Genomic DNA, 18,518 nt, shown 5'->3' with positions numbered 1-18,518 from the left:
ATGGAAACAACATCAGATTCGTACGTATCTTGATAACTTTATTTTATACTCTTTAGTCGGTTCGGTTTTGGATTGGAATCAAGAATGCAATATTTTGCTTTTGTACATTTTAAACTCCATTTCCATAAAAATATATTTATATATATATATGTGTATATGCCATGTATTCACAATAATTTAGAATTGAATCGAGCGGGGCAGGGTTTGGGGTATTTAGCATTAATTATGACATAAAAACAACAAAGAACAGGAAGAAAAATATTAATACACCGAATATCTTAATCATGAGCCAACGATTCTTTGAAACGGATTGAAAATATTTGAGTATCTCGCCATGCGCTGCCTCAATATTTAATTCCGCGTCTGCCACATTCGTATCGATGCGTTCAACAATCTCCTCCTGCTCTTTAACCATATGCGCCAGCTGTTGGAATATGCCACCCAGTTCCACAATTGTGGACTCGATGTTCTGCATGGTCTCGGCACGCTGTTGCACATACGTGTCGGACTCGTCGTAAATGGCCAGCTGTTGCTGTTGCTGCAGGCGCGCCGGCGGTCCCAGCAGCGGCGTCGTATCGCTGCCGCCCATATCTATGCTAACTGCTTGGTTCTCCTCGCTAAGCAGCAGCGAGCCCTGTTTGGCAGTCGAAGGCGAAACGGTGTGTGCGGCCAGCGGTCCTGGTCCCTGGCTAAAATGATCGCGTCGCGTCTTCTGATGCTTGAGATTTTCGGTGCGCACTTCAAGTATCTGCTTGAAGTCTGTGCTCATGCTGGCTAACTTGGATTGCAGGGCGAGCACCATGTTTGAGGAATGTGATACCAGATGCTTGCCGTTTGTGGTGCGTCGCTGATCCTTAGAGATGTCCTGTAGTTTGGCGATCTGTTGGTTCAATGCATTCAGATCACCTTTGATGATGTACGTCAGCTCCTGTATCTCCTGCGGTCTATCATCAAACAGACTCTTCTTTTTGGCCACTGCAATTGAATGGGAAATACGTGAGCGTTAACTGAAATTTGATATTATGAGGGATTGACGTACGCATGGTCAGCTTCTCCAGTTTGGCATATGTGCTGGCAATGTTTTTGCCTATGAAACGGGCCACCATCATGAACTCGGAATAGCTTTGCACTTGTTTGGCCTTGCGTGGATCCCGTATATTAACTGCTCGTGAGATGTTCCGTGACTGTAGCGAACGTATCGCATTGGCGAACTCGCCCGTACGATCTCGTGCTGCCATTATAAATACTTCCTGCTCCTCTGCCAAGTCAAACTCGTCAGGCTCTACCTGTGTTTGAGGCGCTCCTAAATTGTAGATGCCTTTATCGTAACTGCTGTTATTATTGTCGGAGTTTTGTGTTTGGTTTGGATGATTGCCAGTAACAACAGCCGCAGCGGCGCTCAGTGGCTGCTGTATGAACGTGCGCAGCGCCTGGCCCGACCGTGACGAGATGCCACTGAACAAATTCCACTGGCGGGCGGCCTTCTCGTACTTATCGTCTGCTTCTGCACTGGATTGCGCGTCGCCAATATTAATAGCAGCCTCGAACGTGGGCTGCTGAGCTGCGTACAATAATTGGGTCTGCCCCGGTTGGATTAGCGTCTGCTGCTGCAGCTGCTGCTGTGGCTGTTGCAGTGACTGCTGCAGTGGCAATTGCGGGGCACTGTAATTGCTGCTGAATTCCTGCTGGTCCGTTTGTTGATGACGACGTCGAGTTTGCATCTCATTTCAAGTCAAGCTCCTCTGCTGCTGCTGCTGCTCTTCTACTGTTTGTTGTTGTTGCTAAAGTATTTGTTGTTGACGTTGCTTTTTCTTGCATTCGTCATGCACTGCGTTGTGCTTTTACTGTTGTTTTTGTCGTGTTTAGACTTGCGAAACTGTTTGCGAAAATTGTTGTTTTGCAATCTGCAGACGATTCAGTTATACGTGCTGTCGCTTTTGGCCGAATTTAGTGTTTACGCTGAATATATTTTTATAAATTTCTTAAGAACATATTCTGTGGAATTTGGCGATTTTAATTAAGAGTTGCTGGATATTTTGTCCTAAAAAAAACTCATACACACACACACACAGCCAAGCCGTCCCAGATGACAGATGACGTGTTGCTGGCGCCTCGAGCTGCCAACGCACTTAAAAGTTGTAAATTAAAAATAATACTAAAACTGAACAAATATAATTATTATATTAGCTTAAGTACAAACATGTTTTATTTAATTGCCTAGCTTCAGGCTCTTTTAAAAAAATATTTTACTTTTATTATTATTCAGCTTTTATAATAAGAAAAAGTATTTATTATTTTCGCCCTTGCAGAGCGCATTGTTGGTAATTAAATACCCAATTTACACAAGTTGACAGCACCACCGGCAATATTTGACAGCTGCTCTTACTCTCGCCGTTCTTCCTCTGCCTAGTGTTTTTTTCATTGATGTCTCGTGTGCCAATTGTACAATAAATTAATGTTTCAACTTAATTAACAGAAAAAGTCGTGGTTTATAAGATAAAATGACGCTCTATCACTTTGGAAACTGTGTTGCGCTTCTTTTGCCATATTACTTTACATACAAATACTCGGGCCTGTACGTACTAGATGCTATATTGGGGCAACCAATAAATCGTGTTAATCAATAAACATTTTTTATTGTTTCAGGTCAGAGTATGGCGCATTCTGGAAATGCGTGCAAGCGGGTTGCATTTACATATTCACACAGCTCTGTAAAATGCTCGTTTTAGCCACATTCTTCTACTCGGATTCGGCGTCAAATAGCGGGGAGTTTAATTTCTTTGCGGTAAGCGATTGACAAATCTAGAAATTGGGTCAGATCCAATTAAACGCATCTAAATATAGGAGATTCTGCGCTGCAGCGTGGACGTGGCAGATCTACTTGGATTCGCGCTCATTCTAAGCCGCATACCTGGCAAGGGCCATTCCAAACTCATCACCGCTGGGCTGGGCTGTAAGTGGATCATATGAAATAAAAACATGCATTACAAATAGCCTTGTACATTTCAGGGGCTACCGCTGAGGTAATACTCTCCCGTGGCATTATGCTGTGGGTGGGCGCCCGCGGCACCGAGTTCAGCTGGATCTACATCCAGAAATGTCTGGAGTCCAATGTCCTGCTCGTACAGCACCTGACTACTGCCACGCTGATTTGGCTGTTCACGCGTCACGATCTCAACAATGCATTAAAACCCCTAGTCTCCATTTTGCTGGCAGTCACCATTTTCAAAGGAGTCTGGCTGGAAGGACTCTTGCATATACTGAGCATTGGACCTTGGTCAGCGATTGCGGTTAAGGCGCTGGTGGCTGCCATCATCGGCTTCTGTTCACTGCATATTTATGCGGGTCTGGCCCAACAAATTGGTATTTAATTTCAATAATTTTGTTTCATATATTTTGGTTGTCCTGGGATTAAGTACAGAAGTTTAAGACAAAAGATAACAAAGAACGATTTAGAGAATTACAAAAGTGTTAATGAATTATAGTTATGATAACGATAACAAGGAACGAGTTTTTATATATATACATATATAAAAAAAAAAGAAAAGAAAAACAAAATATATAAGCAATAGAGTAGTAATTAATTGAACTGCTCGAAGCTCGAATTAGATGCTTCGCCCAAAGAATTGAGTTTTAATTAATTAAGCTGTTCAAAGCTCGAAACATGTTCGATAAGTCTGATAGATTCTTCGCCCAACGTAATGGCATCAATTTCAACAGATTCCGGCTTTGCGGAGAGCTTTATAAATCCGTCACGTGAAAGAGCTGTTAAGCAAAGATCATTTTGTTGTTAAATATGTTGAGTTTTTATCATAATTTAATATAAATCATGTCTTACTTAACAAATGGCTAAAAGCCAAAGCCGCCTTAATGCGATCCGGAAAGGACTTTACAAACTTGTTGGCATCAATAGTCTTTCTATCGGGATCATTGCGCCATATGTTGAGCAAATCCATCATGATGCTCAATGAATCTTTGTTGATAATAAGTAAGACATGAGTTAACAAATACAGCTCAAGTTACAAGTTTACATACCAAAATTCTTTTCGTCATAACTTTTTATGTGCTCGTACGTGTTGTTATTATTGCTATTGCTGCATTGTTGCAGCTCAAGTACATGAGGTGAATGGTTTTCAGCTGGCTCTAGCATGGGCATAGGAGCCTCTTCTAAGGGGTTTGTCGGTTGAGGCCTTACTGGAATTGCCGACAAGATCTCACCGACCAGATCATCACTATAATCCTCACCGAATATAGCGCGTATTGTATATTCACAGTCCAACTCAATTTGTTCGCAGCTCAGTTGTAAATCTCTTTTTAAACGTTCTGGAAAAAGATGACTGCAGCAGGAAAAATATTGTTATTAAAATAGAAGAGTTAAAAAAACTGCAAATACTTACTCTTGCCTAAAGCTGTTCAGAAATGTTTCACTTTTATTACTATGCTTCATAATCTGAGGTTTAACATGTTTTGCACTTTCCAGTTTGTTAAATAGAAGTTCCCTATCGCGTAAGAGCACCTCGCGCGATAGCCTAATGCATTTATCTATCATTTTGAACTTGCGCTTTAATTTTGGCTTTGGCGTCGGAGCGACAATTGGGGGTGGAAGCGGCGGCAATGGGGCAAGTGGCTCAATCTCTTGATATAGATCGAGTGCTTGCGTATTACCGTTAGTATTTGGCAGATCCAAGCTTGTTGCTAATCTGGGCATTTTGTAGCACAAAACACCAGTTGGCATTGAATCAGTCGATTTGCGCTTTACTAAAACAAATAAATGTAGATTAGATTATGCATATAGCATAACAGATTGTCATACAGGAATTTCTAAATGGAAGAAACTCTTCAAGAGCAGTGACATCCACTGGATTTGATTCACCGAAGCCATCGTTCCACAGTATATCCTCGCCGAGCTCCGTCATAGTCAGTTCATGTGTGAAGCTAATCATATGCTGTGCTGAGCACGTGCGTGCCACTTCAATGGTCTGAATCTAACAGATAAAGTATACATGGTAAAAGATATGCTGTAAATTATGCACCTGTACTGGACTGACCTGCTCAATCTCTAGATTTTCGGTTTCTGTATTCCACAGCTGCGATTCCGATAACATGTGCCTATAGTAGTCAATATTTTGCTCGTCCAACAGCTGAGGATCCCTAATTCTAGCGCGCTTGGCTAAACACATCGTAGTCGTCTTTGTGGAGATGATTCGCTTTCGTTTACGACAGCCGTGTGTCTGCGTTTGACGTGGTGGCTTCGCCTGACAGGGTATTTCCAAGTTGTTGCCCATGATTTGATCCAGCAAATGTTTAGTATCATCTGTGCAACAATAATAATCATGAACAAACAATAGCAAATTGTTTCTTTTTAAAGTTACCCAGCAGCGTGGACACCTGTTGGCTCAGAATGTAGCTTACGCCGAACGTGAGCCTGGTTAAGTCGTTAAACGCAGCCACTCTACGGCTACACGTGTCGAGTGCATTGTCAGTTCCTGCTGTCTTTGCCTGATTGTTGTCAATCATGTCTCTTATTTGATCACTAGCAAGCAATAGAAAATATTTGCAATTTCAGATTATAATAGCAAGAGGAAATACTGCATTACACTTACCAGCTGGCAGCAACGTCGATGGCGTTAATTTCATGACGCGCAAACACCTTAGCAAATTGCAAAGTTGAATATTTTCTGTCGCCAGCTATCCAGCAAGGCTTTAACTGGTTGATATCATCGTTTACGCTTAAATTTATTCGGTCTAGCGGCATACTGATTCCTAATTGTGCATTTGCATTTAATGCTTATTTTCGAGGAGCAACAAACGGTAAATTTAAGCATCCTGGCTGCTTTTTGGCGGTAAAAGTTGAGCGATTTGCAACACTTGGCAACTCTTAAAGTTAAAAATGATCGTTAACTGAACAATAAAACGCGTCGAGGTTGAGTGCGTTGCTATTTTTGTATGTTGAAATAACAAGAAATAATTGATTTATAACACATTATATTGAAATGAAAGAAAACCGTTCTCATATCATTAACTTAATTTATATTCGATATTATAGCTGATAACTAATGTTAAACAACAGCTGTCTGGTAAAGCCTCGTTGCCTTTAATTAGGCACTTAGCAAAAAGGTTTATGTATGTCACACCCTAACCCTTTTTTACTATGTGAGCTTAACAGCTGTATAGTTCTGTACTAATCTGCATCAGCCAAATACATTAAAAATATTGGAAAAACTTAAAAAATACCAGTTTTGCGAGAAGTAAATTAGTGCGCGCTGTTAATAACATTTTAGTCAATGTAAAAGTTTTAGGGTGCCCACAGCTGTATGTGTAACTGTTAGTGTTGAGTAAAAGCAAAGCAGCTAAACGGCCATAGTTTTATTGTTTGTATTGTCCGCGGCCTTTTATTCCCAAAAAACCAGTCCCTTTCAACAGTTAAAGCCAAAGTGCAGTCCGATCTTCATGGTAAGATTCTGTTTGTTAATATGCAATGCATCCTTCGCCGAGCTATGACTAATAGTTTTGCTAAGTGCGGCGAGTCGAGATGTGGGCGGGTCATTTTTTGTTTTTGTGTTTGCGTTTTTGTTTATGAGATAAAGAAGGTGATTTTTGATACATTTACTAATTACTTTCGATGCATTGCAGGGTGATAACAAAATATGCGACATAAGCAATGAGGTGCTTGAGGAACTGAAAAAGTTTCGCTTTCGCAAAAGCAAAACCAACTCGGCGCTGATATGTAAGTGGGCAAATTATAAATTTTAATGTATGTACGCATTGCCATGGCAGCCATGTAGTCATCGAGGCCCCAAGGCATCGCAAAGCAAATCGGGCGTTGATTGATGGCTTTCTGTCTTTCCTCCTTTCCCACCATCCCTTATCTAGTAAAAGTGGACAGGGAGAAGCAATCGGTGGTGCTCGATGAGTTTATTGATGACATATCTGTCGAGGAGCTGCAAGACTCACTGCCCGGCCATCAGCCACGCTATGTTATCTACACATACAAAATGGTGCACGACGATCAGCGCGTCTCATATCCAATGTGCTTCATATTTTATACACCGCGCGACAGTCAGATAGAGCTGCAGATGATGTACGCCTGCACGAAGAGTGCGCTGCAGCGGGAGGTGGACTTGACACGCGTCTATGAGATACGCGAGCTGGACGAGCTGACCGAGGAATGGCTAAGGGCTAAGCTTAAGTAGAGCCAGCTTGAGTAGTCCAAAATGGCAGTCGTATATAAAGCAATATTTAACAAGTAGTTTCTCATACACACATATATTTTGAATGGAGCCGAAGCATAATACCAACGATAACGATACATACCAAACCAATATATGAATTATGACAATTTTTCTATACTCAAGACAAGCATTATTTATACAAAGAATTGTAGAGCAGACATCAGCGTACAGTATAACTACGGTTAAATGTATGTTGAATGACATTTTAAGTGATTTTAGTTGTGCATTTAAGCAATGATCTTATAGAAGCTGTGCTTGCCAAATTTTTATATTTATTGTACAAAACGAATACAAAGCAAATATGACAAAAACAATTCCATTTTATATATACATATATGCATATGTAATGCTTAAATAAAAGTGTTCATAATATTAAAAAAATAACCTTTAAAAACTATTTAACTTAGTGGAAACAAAAGACATACCAGATTTTGCGATCAATTATTTATAACAATAACTTTACCTGCAAGTTTAAAAGTTCCTCTCCGTCTAACTAAGGTCAATTTAAGAGGCATATATACAAATGTATTTTTTTGTTGGACATGTTTCCTCTTTATAAGTTAGACATTTCGGGACATTGGTCTTATACTATACATATATATTAATCATGTATTTTTATTTCTAGTAGTGCAAACGTTGCGCCGCCGTGTGATGCAGCATGGTGTAGCGACCGTCGCTGGGCGTAGGCGGTGGCGGCGGAGGTGGTGCCAGCATATGTGCCATTGCCGCCATGCCCATTTGGGTGGCTGCATTTGGCGGCGCCAAATGGTGCAGCTGCAGGGCATCGTGATGATGCATAGCTGCTGTGGATGGTGGTGCTGCAGCCGGATGATGGTGGTGATAGTGGTGGGACATGGGTGGCGGTGCCGGTGGTGGTAGTGGCAAGTTCAATATGTTATTATTCGCCGCGTGAGTACGAAAATGCAGGCTTAAGCTATCCGCTGTATCGTAGGCCTTATCACAGTCGGGACACTTAAAGTGCGCATGCTCCAGGGTATCGAGACCCACCGGATCCGTGTCAATGGGCTCGTCATCGTCGTCATCGACAATTTCATGCTCCGTACTAGATTCGAGTGGATGCAACTTTAGTTTGTGTACGCGCATATCGCGACGTCGGCTAAATGACTTGCCGCAAACATCACAATGGTGATTCTTGATGCCCGTGTGCGTGATCATGTGCTTGGATAGATCGCCAGCCGTGTAGAATGCCTTCTGGCAGAGTGAACAGATCTGATCTCGTACGCCGCTATGAATCTTCTGATGCGCCTGAAAGTTGCCCAGCGCTGAGAACTGCTTGGAGCAGATCTCGCACTGAAATGGCTTATTGCCGGTGTGCGTTCTCTCGTGCACTTTCAGATTGTACTTCTGGGCAAAACGCTGGGCACAATAGCTGCACGCATATGGCTTTTCGCCGGTGTGCGTCCGTATATGCTGAGTGAGCTGGGCGGCACACTTGAAGCTCTTGTGACATGTGGCCACATAGCATGTGTGCGGCAGCTTGGGCACTGGCTTGGGTCCGCGTTTCTTGTGACTTTCGGGCGGCTTACGCTGGTAACGCGAGCGACGCTTGCTGCGCTTAACGTCAGTTTGGCCCTCCTCTTCATCGCTAGAGTTTAGCTGAATATTTGGAGGCAGGGGCTTGATTTCGTTGGCCGCAAGCTCGGTATTTGTGGCGGCGTCATGGCGCCAGGACTCGTGCAAGCCCAAATATTGACGCAAACGCATATCGCTGTTTTCGCACTCCTGCTGAAAGTGATAGGCTACTCCCAGCCTATAGAGGCAGTTGTTGCAAATGCCGGCAGGTAATCCGTCTGTCTTATAGACCTGAAAATGCCATTTGGGAGTTAATTGAAAGTAGTTAAGTGGTCGAGACTTACCCGAATCTTTGAGCACATCATCAACATTTGGGAGGGCATCATGGCAAAGTCTGTGCTATAAATGGAAGTAAGTGGACTTGGCGCGCCTTCCTCTAGACACACCCGGCATATCTTGTGCACATTAAAGTCCATGTTTTTAGCGCTTCTGTATTATTTGTATGTAAACATTTTGAGCAATGCAACAGCTGTTGGTCCACATTCAGGGCTGGCTCGCAAAGTACGCTGATAGAAAAACTGTAAGCAAAACGCTTGTGAGTAATATGCCTATAGCGCATGGCTCAATCAAAATAAGATTTACCAATTAACATAAAAAAATATATTTAAGCGATAAAAGTAGTGCGATATCCTGTTAACTACATTTTTCAAATTCCATTACCTAAAATAATCTGTAGTGCTATCAAGGCATGCAAACAAAATAGGCATGCGGGTAGAAATAACGAGCTGCATACTGTGCAGTGCTAGTGTTGCAAAATATTTAATTTTAAATGCACTAATTTGGGCAGTGTGGCCGAACTGTGCAGCGCTGACGTGACAGTTGGTTTGTTTGATTAGGCTCTCTCTTCTCTCGCTAGCAATCTGATATTGCTTGCAAAATAAATAAAAAGAACAAGTGAAATTTATTTGTATATATATATATTTATATCAGAAAACGTGAGCGTTGCATACATGCAACTTGTTTGGCGCGGCGCAGCTGGAGGCAAAGTAAGGACAGCGGCGAGAGTGTAACGAGCAATTGGGATTTGGAGCACGCAGGCTGTTGGTGAAATTTTGTTGTTGGAGCTGCCTCAGCCAGCGCCACCCCCTGCCTCAAGCATATAAACTACACAAGCACACACATGATGCTGTCTATACAATATTAGCACGTATAGCGAACACACTGCAGGAATATTTATGCTTTTGTAAACAAAAGAAAGAGCGCCAGCGAAACTATTCGAGGTCAACAAGAGTAAACTTTTCCAACGAACTTGGGCCTCAGCTGGTGAATGCAAAGATTCCAGCTGCCAGTTGAACACGGCGCTTGCAATGGCAACAAGTCAAAGCGAATACGAGCAGCAGGAAGCTTCAGCGCAGGAGCAGGCAGCGACAACGGCGACGGCAACGGCCATGACGTCAACAGCCCAGCTGCTGAGGCAGCGTTTGGTAAATGGCGGCACCGGTCACGAGACGTTGGCGTCTGCGACGACAAACGGCAAAACAGCTTCAGTAATTAACACCAACGATTACAGCTCCGGCACGTTTATGAAACTGAAAACCTATTTGCTGGCCTTGCGTCCTTGGTCACTGTCAGCCAGCCTCGTGCCGACGCTGCTCGGCTCCGCGCTGGCCTACCGCTCGCAATGGTCGGCCGACTTTTCCATGCTCACATTTTTTCTCACCGCCTTCACTGTGGTCACCGTGCACTGTGCCGGCAATGTGGTCAACACGTACTTCGATTTCATCAAAGGCATCGATAAACAAAAGGCTGACGATCGTACTCTGGTCGATCACATACTCACCAAGGATGAGGTAAGCACTCATAAAACTTAAGCTAATTAGTTGCTCACAATTTAAACTAAAAAAAGAAAACATTTTGGGTAGTTTTGTTTTTAACTTGAAAGCATAGTTCTTTCCAGAACCCAGGATGTTGTTCTAGCATTGGTTTTTTTCCATTTTTCCAGTTTGACATAAAAAAATTCACACTGAATTTGTCATTGCATTTTAAGATATTTATAATATATCTTTTAGCACATTCTTTCAAATGCTAGCAATATATATTTTACGACTGAAATTGTCTGTCTAATTATTTATGTGAATTATATATATGGAATTTGCGCGCTAGATTTGATTACCCTCCAAAATTGGCAACCACCAAATATGATTAGAGAAATTCAAAATTTGCAGTCCAAGCTTTCTTGGGATTAAACCTATTTTAGAAAAATAATTGAATACGTATAAAAAAACACTATTTTTTAATCCAAATTATTTATTTAAATATGTTGCCCGCTTTTTTTAAAATACATTTCATTAGAGCCTGGCTAGGTTCATAGTTTAAATAATATTTAAAATATTAGCGTGTTCCAAAAACAAAATGTGTTTCCATTTATTTATTTATATATATTTATTTAGCAAGCTGTTTTTAATTGTTTTTATTTATTTTTAGGTGGTTTCGCTGGGCGCTATTCTGTACATGGCCGGCTGCGGTGGCTTTGTGCTGCTCGCCGTGCTGAGTCCAGCTAAAATGGAACATTTGGCGCTGATCTACTTTGGCGGACTATCGTCGAGCTTTCTATATACTGGCGGTATTGGTTTCAAATACATTGCCCTCGGCGATCTGGTCATCTTGATATTGTTTGGGCCCATTTCGGTGCTATTTGCGTTCATGTCGCAAACGGGCCACGTAGACTGGACAACGATGGGCTATGCCATACCGCTGGCCTTGAACACGGAGGCAATACTGCACAGCAATAATACGCGCGATGCAGAAAGCGACGGCAAGGCGGGCATCGTAACGCTGGCCATACTCATTGGACGCACTGCCTCCCATGTGCTATATGCCATGCTGCTCTTTACACCCTACTCACTGTTCTTCATCTTCGGGCTAAAGTACTCGCTGTGGTTCCTGCTGCCGTTAATAACGCTGCCACAGGCGTTTCAAATCGAGAAGAGATTCCGCAACGAGCAGACAATGCATGTGGTGCCCAGGCAAACGGCCAAGCTGAACTTCTTCTTTGGGATACTCTACATTGTGGCCTGCTGCTGTGCCCAGCAGCTGCCGACGTTCGCCTGGCGGAAGCACTAGAGATATAGGAGATGATGATGATGGCAACTATTTCTAAAACTGCTGCAACATTTTTAGGGAATTTCATTAGTTGTATATGTGTTTATTTTTTGGTTCATAGTGAATGTGGTTATGAATATTGTAATTGTAATTGTCTCAAGTTTGCTGTTGCACAAATTTTGAATGCTTTGCTAGTCTCCTAGTCCCTAACACTTAACTATAATCCTAGAACTGAACATATCCCCCAAAAGCTCAGTGGCCCCGGCAGCTAATACGATAGCGTATTACCTGCCTGCGCTGCGGCTCGAACTAACTTTATTTATTTCACCTGAAATTCAAACTCAAGCGAACCCCATAGTTTTTATATATCATATATATATTTATAATACGTACTCTTCCTCTCGCGCGTTGGAATCATGGACCAAGATCGTTAAAGTGTCGGCGTGTGTGCAACAATATTAAAATCATCTAATGGCTTAGATATATGAAAAGTTAATGTTACTTTATAGAAATGCTTAAAATATGCAAATAAGTTATGAATCGACAGCGCTGGCTTTGCTTTTTGTGTGACAATGGTTAGCGTTTTTACACACCCCAAACATAGACATATATATATATATACTATATACATCTATATATATATATATATATATATATATATATATATACATATAATTAGATCATGTAAGCCCAGTGTCTAGCAGCAGGCTGAAGAGTGAGAATTTCAACACATACACAAATTTCAAATTTTAAAAACCGCAAAACAAAGCGAAAAATAAATATATATATATATATATATATATATGTACATATATTTACCAGAGAAAAATGCAGATCGAAAGATTTCGAGCAACAATTGTTTTCCAAGCATAAATCACAAAACCTATGCATATAAACAAATAGCTTTAAATAACAATAACAAAGAAAAAAAGGGAAAAAAAGAAAATAGAGAACAAGAAATATTGTTGAATGCGCATTCTAAATACATATTGAACATTCAATCTGTGGCAATATTTGTACGCTTAGCTGATAAATCGTTTTTCATATATTTGTATTTGTATTCGTATTTGTATCGTACTTTTAGTGCTTAAATTTAATTTTGTAATTTGTATGCACAATTGAAATGCTTTTGTTGTTTGCTGAAGAACGTGCGAAATATCAGAGGCCAACATGAAATGAAATTGAACAGTAAGGAATCAATGTGAATCAAAAACAAATTAACTAAATGACAACTTTGTAGACTATTTAACAAACCCAACAACAATGAACAATAATAATTATAGTTATATGAGAAATTAAAAACGTAACTAGAGAATGTAGAAAATATTGTGTTCAATTCGATTTGAATAATTCAACAAAAAATGGGATTAGGGGATTATTCGATGCGCGCTCTTCCATTTTCTTTCTCATCAAGCCAAGTATGCGTACGCAAACAGCATACCAAGCGCAATTATTTACTTTATCAGTAATTACTTCGATTACTTTCGACTGTTGCTTCGATAACTTGACTAAAGATATATTGCGATATTATATCGATAACAACTTTTAATAATTAAATAACGGCTTTGTCATGATGGCAATGTTGCATTTTCCACATGTTTTTCTGATTTTTTCTGACTCTTCTGATTAAATGTGCATTTGTTTTGGACTCCTCAGGAAACTCTGGGCACCAGCATTGCATCGTATGGCTTCACCGCCGCTGTAGCACCCTCCAGCGGCACATCCTCTGGCATCTGGCCGGGAATGGCCACCAGCTTGAAGTGCTGCAACAGCGTTGTGGTAAACATGAACAGATTCTGGCGCCCCAACAAGTCGCCCATGCAACGATGCCGCCCGAAGCCAAACGGATTGAACGCCTCCGGCAATTTGATTTGGCCATCGATCAGATAGCGTGTCGGATCGAATGTTTCTGGGTCCGGAAAGTCGACTGCATTGATGAGCATGCCGCGGAAGCATGCAATTACCATGGTATCCTTGGGTATCTCGTAGCCAGACAGGCGCGTGTCGCACATGGCGCGATGCGGTATGCCAAAGGTGTGCAGCATAAACATGCGCACCGCCTCCATGGTGATGGCCTCGCAGTAGGGCAGCTTGGCACGATCGGACCACTCGGGTATGCGCTCCAGGCCCACCACCTCCTTGATTTCGGCAAAGGCGCGCTCCTGTATCTCCGGCTGTCGAACAAGATGCATGAAACAAAATCCCAAACTTTTGTTGGTCGTCTCGGAGCCGGCGAGAAACATATCCAGGCAGATGGCCAACAGGCTCTCATCGCTGAACATGGGACTGTCGCTGTTCTCCTGGGCCCTCAAATAGCTGTCCATCAGATCACGCGGCTCATCATAATTACGATAAGTGCTGCGATGCAACTCAATTTCCTTGCCCATGAACGCATAGAGCGCCCGATGGCTTTCCACGAAGCCATTATAGCCAGAATAATCGGGCGCAATAAAGCGCAGCAGCGGAAAGTGACTGAAGAGTGCACCAACCATATCGATGTTCTTGAACAGCTCAAAGAACGTCTCCAGCAGCTCGGTTATTTCTGCTGAGCCCGGCTCATAGCGTCGACCGCTCAGCATGCACCATAGCGTATTCAGCACATAGACACTGGTCAGATCGTGCATCTCAATTCGCGCCTGCTTGCCGCCCGACGCTGTGACCCGTGCGCGCAGATCCTGCAGCAGGCAGCTGGCCTCATTGTGCACAATATCCACCATGCCGCTGCGAGCGAATCCAAAGTTCTTCAGGTGGCGCAATATGAAACGACGCTGTTCCACCCACATTTCGCCATCGGTGAGCAGTACGCCCAGGCGGGAGTTGAAAGTGCGTAGGCGATAGAAGATGCCGTCCGGACGGCCGTCAATGTCCTCGTTGGTCATCATCTCGCTGATGGCCTCATTCGTATAGGCGATCACCACTTTATCCTTGCCAATCTTCAGGCCATAATAACCATAGGGGTTGACATAACGCCTGGCCAGCTCATCGATCACCTTGCAGAACATGCCCAGCCGCATGCGCAGCTGCGAGATCTGCAGGGCGCTGCCTACAATCGGATACCAGCGTGGACCTAATTGGTAACAATAATGAAAAGGGAAATTTATTGTAAGGAAATCGTAATATTCTCTGTAAGAGTATAAAAATAACAGATTTTATCACTTGGAATTAATTTGAAGACAAGCTATAACGAATGGATGTTCAAGGTAAATTGTAGTCGGAAGCATGATAGTTCTGTTTCTAATGTAATAATAAATTTTTCTGAATATATTTCAGGAATTCAACTATAGTCGAATAATCCAAGTTGGACCAATGGATAATATAGAGTGGAGCAACGATGTCTATATTGAATTTGGAGAACTTATTGGCACAAAGGTGAACTTTACCCCCAACCAATATGCACCTGTTGCTCTTGGAAAACAGAGTATGCAAATAGTTCCTGCAAGAGAACAACTACAAATCTGTGACTGCCTATGAAGGTAATAGATAGATATATACTCCTCCAAAAAGGGCTTTGTGGCCTTTTGTGGCTCATACCTACCAGGCGGAAACTTGTCCGGCTTTCTAGTGCCGCTGATGAGGAAGAGCAGCACAATTGTTGCAAAGAAGATCACGGCGTAAAACATTTCGTCTGGATTTCAGTGAATGCTGCACAGAGTGGCAAATTGTGATGCAACATCCGTTGCGGTCACTTGTGGCTTTCACTTTCCTTTGAGCCGTTGCGTAATCCACAATTTGCTAGCGAAGCGGTTGTTGCAGTGAATGTTGCCGTTGCGTTTTGCCTCTTGCAGTTTTCCCAAACAGTTTTCCGACTAAAGCCGCCGCCTGGACGCAACGTCATTTTATAGGCGCCAGGCAGAGCTTTCTTTTCAACTGGATTTGAGTTGCTTAAAAAGTTTATCATTACGATTTCTGCACACAGCTTAAAGCTAATGCATAAAAGAGTGGATATTTTTTATTTTATGCAATCCATAAGCTTAAATTTGCACAGCTTTTGACTGCAGGTGACCCAGTTTTGGACTGGCTTTACGATTTTCTTAGATAAGCAGTTCACATATATCTTCTGTGTATACTTTTTATGAATTATTTTAATACTTAGATCTCTTTTATTTGTATTACAATGTGGTGTTTCCGGAACACAAACTTGATCTTCTATTGCTTTTCTTTGAGAAGCACTTTATTATTTCATGTAATATTTAAAGAGATTCGGGATTTCTTGTTGATAAACTCGACTTACTGTAGTTTTATTTTAAAAAATCTTTCGATTTTGTCTTATATTTTAAACCCTGCTCGGGCGCCTATCAATCAATTAAATTAAATAAACATTTCATTTTCCTTTAATCTTCCTTCATTTTATTTTTGTCATAAACTTAATTTTCTGTTTAATATTCTTTTGGTTTTTCAGTAATTTCTATAATCTATTTTAAGAGCAACTGGATTATTTATTTATTTTCTTTTCGAAAATCATTTAATTTTACTCAATACTCAACAGTTATTTGGAAGTCCCTGCTCGGGCGCCTTTAGTAATCAATACTTATGTTTTTCTAGCTCTCACTTTAAGCTTTTCAATCAGTTTCGATTTCCTTGATTCGCCATGGAGTACTTGATTGCCTTGAAGTTTATCGAGTACCATGCGAGTGCAGAAAACTAGGAAACTTTGGAAATTTTTTTTTTGGCTTTTCCGAACTGATGCGGCAGGCTTTTTCCGAGTATTTTCCTCAGCCGTTGGCTATGTGACCCACTGCCATGGTCACTGTCTTGCACAAAGTTCAATTTATTTGACCGCAACATTGAAACTGGCGCAAACAATAATAACAAATAAATGAAAAACAACAACAAACGGATAAATGAAAAACCAAAACTTGGCCAAAAACAATGCCAGCCAAGTGGCGCGGGAAAACTAGTTGCAGGCACACCAAAAAAAAAAACCAAAATAAAATAAAGAAAATGGCAAAAGAAAAAACTACACGAACCCGTTTGGCGGCCAAATCAAACTGGCGCCTGCATCTGGATTGGATGTCGAAGTCGCTGGCGATTATGTCATGGCTGCATGATTCCAACTGCGGAAAGCTGTGCGCTTGTGGGCTGGTTTAAATGTGGCCAAAACAAATTGGCGGCTCGCTAGTCTGGCTGGCCAAACTGGAGATAGTCGCGGCTTTAACCATGAAATCGCACCACAAGGCTGCGCATTAAGACGCTGGCCACGAAGCTAAACGGACGCGTTCGAAGCGAGCAACTGCAAATGGGAGTCCGGTATGTGGGCAGCCTTTCGAAATCCTCACCAGCTAAATATATTATAATAATTTGTCTCTTCGTTTTTAGTGTAGTACTTTTGGCCGTTATGGGCCTGGGCGCCATGTATATGATGCATCTGTTGGCACAGGACTGGAATCGCATACGACCCATACAGGGCATCACGAACCTGGCAGGACAGGCCAGCTCCGCACTGAATCTGCAAGGGGTGACCAGTTTCATTGGCCAGTCCAGCTCGGCGCTGAGTTTGCAACGTGGCAAACGTGCCGCATTAAGTCGTGAATTGAGCTGGGTGCATGGCCGGCAGGATGCGGGTGCAGTGCATCAAGCCGCGTCCATTGACTGGAAGCGCATACTTGCCCGCGATCCCTTCGAGTGCTTGCAGTCGCTCATCTGTCAGCTAATGTCTGGCGCGGAGGCACATTCGGCAGAGGCCGAGCTGCTGATGAATTTCATGGAATCCTCACTGGAACTGGCGCCAGCCAAAATTGGACGCGCCTTCAGTCGTGGTCTGGCACTGCGCGGACGCACTGATCGCTGTTACAATGAGTATCCATTCTGTTTGTACTCCGCCAAGACCATGCTGCGCATCTTGCGCTGGTTCAGCGAAACGGGCAACCTGCCAGAGGACGATCTTCAATACTAACCCTTGAGCTGAGCGAATTTAAGAGTGGTAAATACCTCTGAATTGCAACAACAGAGGTTATTAGTCGTCTGCTTTAATATATTTTTTATAAAATCATAATTAAGCTCTTAAGATAGATAATAAGCTATCAGTACTGAGAAAATTTAAGAAATGCGCGCGGTTTCCTGCAAATAAATCCTCGATAACATTTTTTTCAATCGCTGATTTCTAATCTTTCAAATCCTTTAAGCCTATAAACTTTTATGATCTTTCCATTGCCTTTTTTGGTTTTCAAAGGACTTTCACTCCACCTCATTTCTGGAATATCCTAGCTCAATCTTACAAGTCCATTCAGCAAAAGTTATTTAGTTCTCGTCTTTATAATAAAACCATTACAAAATATTGAAATTTCCATAGAAAAAAGTTTATTTGTAACAATTATTTTGTTATACAGTGTTTCAGTATGCAAAAATATTTATGTATATGCATAAAGATTGTATACTACATAAAATTAAGCAAACCATGCGGAATGAAAGTACAAGTAATGTCAGTAAAATATTTTTTGTAGGTACGAAATCAAGGAAACTTGCGGTTGTGTATGTGTGTGTGCTTTACATAACAAATGAGCGAGTGAGCAAGAGAAAGTTTCGTTTTAGAGAGCTTTCAAAGCTTTCAAAGTTCATGAATAACTTAAGTTTTACAAATAATCAAGCTTCTGTTTTTTGGTCAGTAGTCTTTAAAAAGAGTATAGTAGTTAATGAGAGAGCAAGCGTCTAAGA

The 18,518-nt window shown here is 41.8% G+C and overlaps 8 protein-coding genes across 12 annotated transcripts; 4 read left to right on the top strand and 4 right to left on the bottom strand.

Annotated features, from left to right (window-relative positions):
- Nucleotides 1-17: 17 nt before the first annotated feature.
- Nucleotides 18-1,721, bottom strand: LOC115758364 (syntaxin-5). The gene is made up of 2 exons (XM_030698951.1): nucleotides 1,040-1,721; nucleotides 18-975 (listed from the first exon to the last, which is right to left on the bottom strand). Exons 1-2 carry the CDS (start codon nucleotides 1,719-1,721, stop codon nucleotides 224-226), a joined length of 1,434 nt encoding a protein of 477 aa, XP_030554811.1. The 3' UTR covers nucleotides 18-223.
- A 674-nt stretch (nucleotides 1,722-2,395) lies between these two features.
- Nucleotides 2,396-3,501, top strand: LOC115758365 (transmembrane protein 147). The gene is made up of 4 exons (XM_030698952.1): nucleotides 2,396-2,575; nucleotides 2,647-2,785; nucleotides 2,845-2,953; nucleotides 3,010-3,501. Exons 1-4 carry the CDS (start codon nucleotides 2,502-2,504, stop codon nucleotides 3,369-3,371), a joined length of 684 nt encoding a protein of 227 aa, XP_030554812.1. The 5' UTR covers nucleotides 2,396-2,501; the 3' UTR covers nucleotides 3,372-3,501.
- Nucleotides 3,502-3,613: 112 nt separating this feature from the next.
- LOC115759263 lies at nucleotides 3,614-5,517 on the bottom strand. The gene is made up of 7 exons (XM_030700165.1): nucleotides 5,373-5,517; nucleotides 5,049-5,314; nucleotides 4,814-4,985; nucleotides 4,398-4,758; nucleotides 4,036-4,337; nucleotides 3,839-3,973; nucleotides 3,614-3,765 (listed from the first exon to the last, which is right to left on the bottom strand). Exons 1-7 carry the CDS (start codon nucleotides 5,515-5,517, stop codon nucleotides 3,638-3,640), a joined length of 1,509 nt encoding a protein of 502 aa, XP_030556025.1. The 3' UTR covers nucleotides 3,614-3,637.
- Nucleotides 5,518-6,323: 806 nt separating this feature from the next.
- Nucleotides 6,324-7,545, top strand: LOC115758403 (glia maturation factor beta). The gene is made up of 3 exons (XM_030699051.1): nucleotides 6,324-6,453; nucleotides 6,634-6,727; nucleotides 6,874-7,545. Exons 1-3 carry the CDS (start codon nucleotides 6,451-6,453, stop codon nucleotides 7,191-7,193), a joined length of 417 nt encoding a protein of 138 aa, XP_030554911.1. The 5' UTR covers nucleotides 6,324-6,450; the 3' UTR covers nucleotides 7,194-7,545.
- Nucleotides 7,546-7,605: 60 nt separating this feature from the next.
- Nucleotides 7,606-10,653, bottom strand: LOC115758401 (zinc finger protein 32). Of its 4 annotated transcripts, none has more exons than XM_030699045.1 (3): nucleotides 10,606-10,653; nucleotides 9,110-9,343; nucleotides 7,854-9,056 (listed from the first exon to the last, which is right to left on the bottom strand). In XM_030699045.1, the coding sequence occupies exons 2-3, from the start codon at nucleotides 9,239-9,241 to the stop codon at nucleotides 7,854-7,856; spliced, it is 1,335 nt and encodes a 444-aa protein (XP_030554905.1). In that variant the 5' UTR covers nucleotides 9,242-9,343; nucleotides 10,606-10,653. The 4 variants fall into 4 exon arrangements, with proteins under 4 accessions (XP_030554907.1, XP_030554908.1, XP_030554905.1 ...); XM_030699044.1 differs by lacking the exon at nucleotides 10,606-10,653 and adding an exon at nucleotides 9,408-9,455; XM_030699047.1 differs by lacking the exon at nucleotides 10,606-10,653 and having other exon boundaries at nucleotides 7,606-9,056; nucleotides 9,110-9,241.
- LOC115758402 (ubiA prenyltransferase domain-containing protein 1 homolog) lies at nucleotides 9,674-12,463 on the top strand. Of its 2 annotated transcripts, none has more exons than XM_030699049.1 (2): nucleotides 9,674-10,615; nucleotides 11,250-12,463. In XM_030699049.1, exons 1-2 carry the CDS (start codon nucleotides 10,133-10,135, stop codon nucleotides 11,886-11,888), a joined length of 1,122 nt encoding a protein of 373 aa, XP_030554909.1. In that variant the 5' UTR covers nucleotides 9,674-10,132; the 3' UTR covers nucleotides 11,889-12,463. The 2 variants fall into 2 exon arrangements, with proteins under 2 accessions (XP_030554909.1, XP_030554910.1); XM_030699050.1 differs by lacking the exon at nucleotides 9,674-10,615 and adding an exon at nucleotides 10,848-11,038 and having other exon boundaries at nucleotides 11,250-12,456.
- Nucleotides 12,464-13,436: 973 nt separating this feature from the next.
- Nucleotides 13,437-16,029, bottom strand: LOC115758404 (probable cytochrome P450 303a1). Its single transcript, XM_030699052.1, has 2 exons — nucleotides 15,403-16,029; nucleotides 13,437-14,934 (listed from the first exon to the last, which is right to left on the bottom strand). The coding sequence occupies exons 1-2, from the start codon at nucleotides 15,485-15,487 to the stop codon at nucleotides 13,520-13,522; spliced, it is 1,500 nt and encodes a 499-aa protein (XP_030554912.1). The 5' UTR covers nucleotides 15,488-16,029; the 3' UTR covers nucleotides 13,437-13,519.
- A 736-nt stretch (nucleotides 16,030-16,765) lies between these two features.
- On the top strand, nucleotides 16,766-17,924 carry LOC115758796. Its single transcript, XM_030699570.1, has 2 exons — nucleotides 16,766-17,114; nucleotides 17,184-17,924. Exons 1-2 carry the CDS (start codon nucleotides 17,104-17,106, stop codon nucleotides 17,758-17,760), a joined length of 588 nt encoding a protein of 195 aa, XP_030555430.1. The 5' UTR covers nucleotides 16,766-17,103; the 3' UTR covers nucleotides 17,761-17,924.
- Nucleotides 17,925-18,518: the final 594 nt, after the last annotated feature.

Source organism: Drosophila novamexicana, unplaced genomic scaffold (genome assembly GCF_003285875.2).
Source record: "Drosophila novamexicana strain 15010-1031.04,08,12 unplaced genomic scaffold, DnovRS2.1 tig00000193-arrow-pilon, whole genome shotgun sequence".
Classification (NCBI taxonomy): domain Eukaryota; kingdom Metazoa; phylum Arthropoda; class Insecta; order Diptera; family Drosophilidae; genus Drosophila; species Drosophila novamexicana.
This window is presented reverse-complemented; position numbering and strand designations above follow the sequence as displayed.

Bases quoted from the DNA above. Each gene is read 5' to 3' on its own strand.
- LOC115758364 (XM_030698951.1), bottom strand. From the start codon at position 1,721: ATGCAAACTCGACGTCGTCATCAACAAACGGACCAGCAGGAATTCAGC. The intron at 976-1,039 runs GTACGTCAATCC...ATTCAATTGCAG, and splicing joins ACTGGAGAAGCTGACCATGC to TGGCCAAAAAGAAGAGTCTG.
- LOC115759263 (XM_030700165.1), bottom strand. From the start codon at position 5,517: ATGATTGACAACAATCAGGCAAAGACAGCAGGAACTGACAATGCACTC. The intron at 4,986-5,048 runs GTCAGTCCAGTA...TTTATCTGTTAG, and splicing joins AAAATCTAGAGATTGAGCAG to ATTCAGACCATTGAAGTGGC. The intron at 3,974-4,035 runs GTATGTAAACTT...TTATCAACAAAG, and splicing joins TTATGACGAAAAGAATTTTG to ATTCATTGAGCATCATGATG.
- LOC115758404 (XM_030699052.1), bottom strand. From the start codon at position 15,487: ATGTTTTACGCCGTGATCTTCTTTGCAACAATTGTGCTGCTCTTCCTC. The intron at 14,935-15,402 runs GTAGGTATGAGC...GTTACCAATTAG, and splicing joins GCCGGACAAGTTTCCGCCTG to GTCCACGCTGGTATCCGATT.
- LOC115758402 (XM_030699049.1), top strand. From the start codon at position 10,133: ATGGCAACAAGTCAAAGCGAATACGAGCAGCAGGAAGCTTCAGCGCAG. The intron at 10,616-11,249 runs GTAAGCACTCAT...ATTTATTTTTAG, and splicing joins ACATACTCACCAAGGATGAG to GTGGTTTCGCTGGGCGCTAT.
- LOC115758401 (XM_030699045.1), bottom strand. From the start codon at position 9,241: ATGGACTTTAATGTGCACAAGATATGCCGGGTGTGTCTAGAGGAAGGC. The intron at 9,057-9,109 runs GTAAGTCTCGAC...TGGCATTTTCAG, and splicing joins TGATGTGCTCAAAGATTCGG to GTCTATAAGACAGACGGATT.
- LOC115758365 (XM_030698952.1), top strand. From the start codon at position 2,502: ATGACGCTCTATCACTTTGGAAACTGTGTTGCGCTTCTTTTGCCATAT. The intron at 2,576-2,646 runs GTACGTACTAGA...TTATTGTTTCAG, and splicing joins ACATACAAATACTCGGGCCT to GTCAGAGTATGGCGCATTCT. The intron at 2,786-2,844 runs GTAAGCGATTGA...ATCTAAATATAG, and splicing joins GGGAGTTTAATTTCTTTGCG to GAGATTCTGCGCTGCAGCGT.
- LOC115758403 (XM_030699051.1), top strand. The intron at 6,728-6,873 runs GTAAGTGGGCAA...TCCCTTATCTAG, and splicing joins AACCAACTCGGCGCTGATAT to TAAAAGTGGACAGGGAGAAG.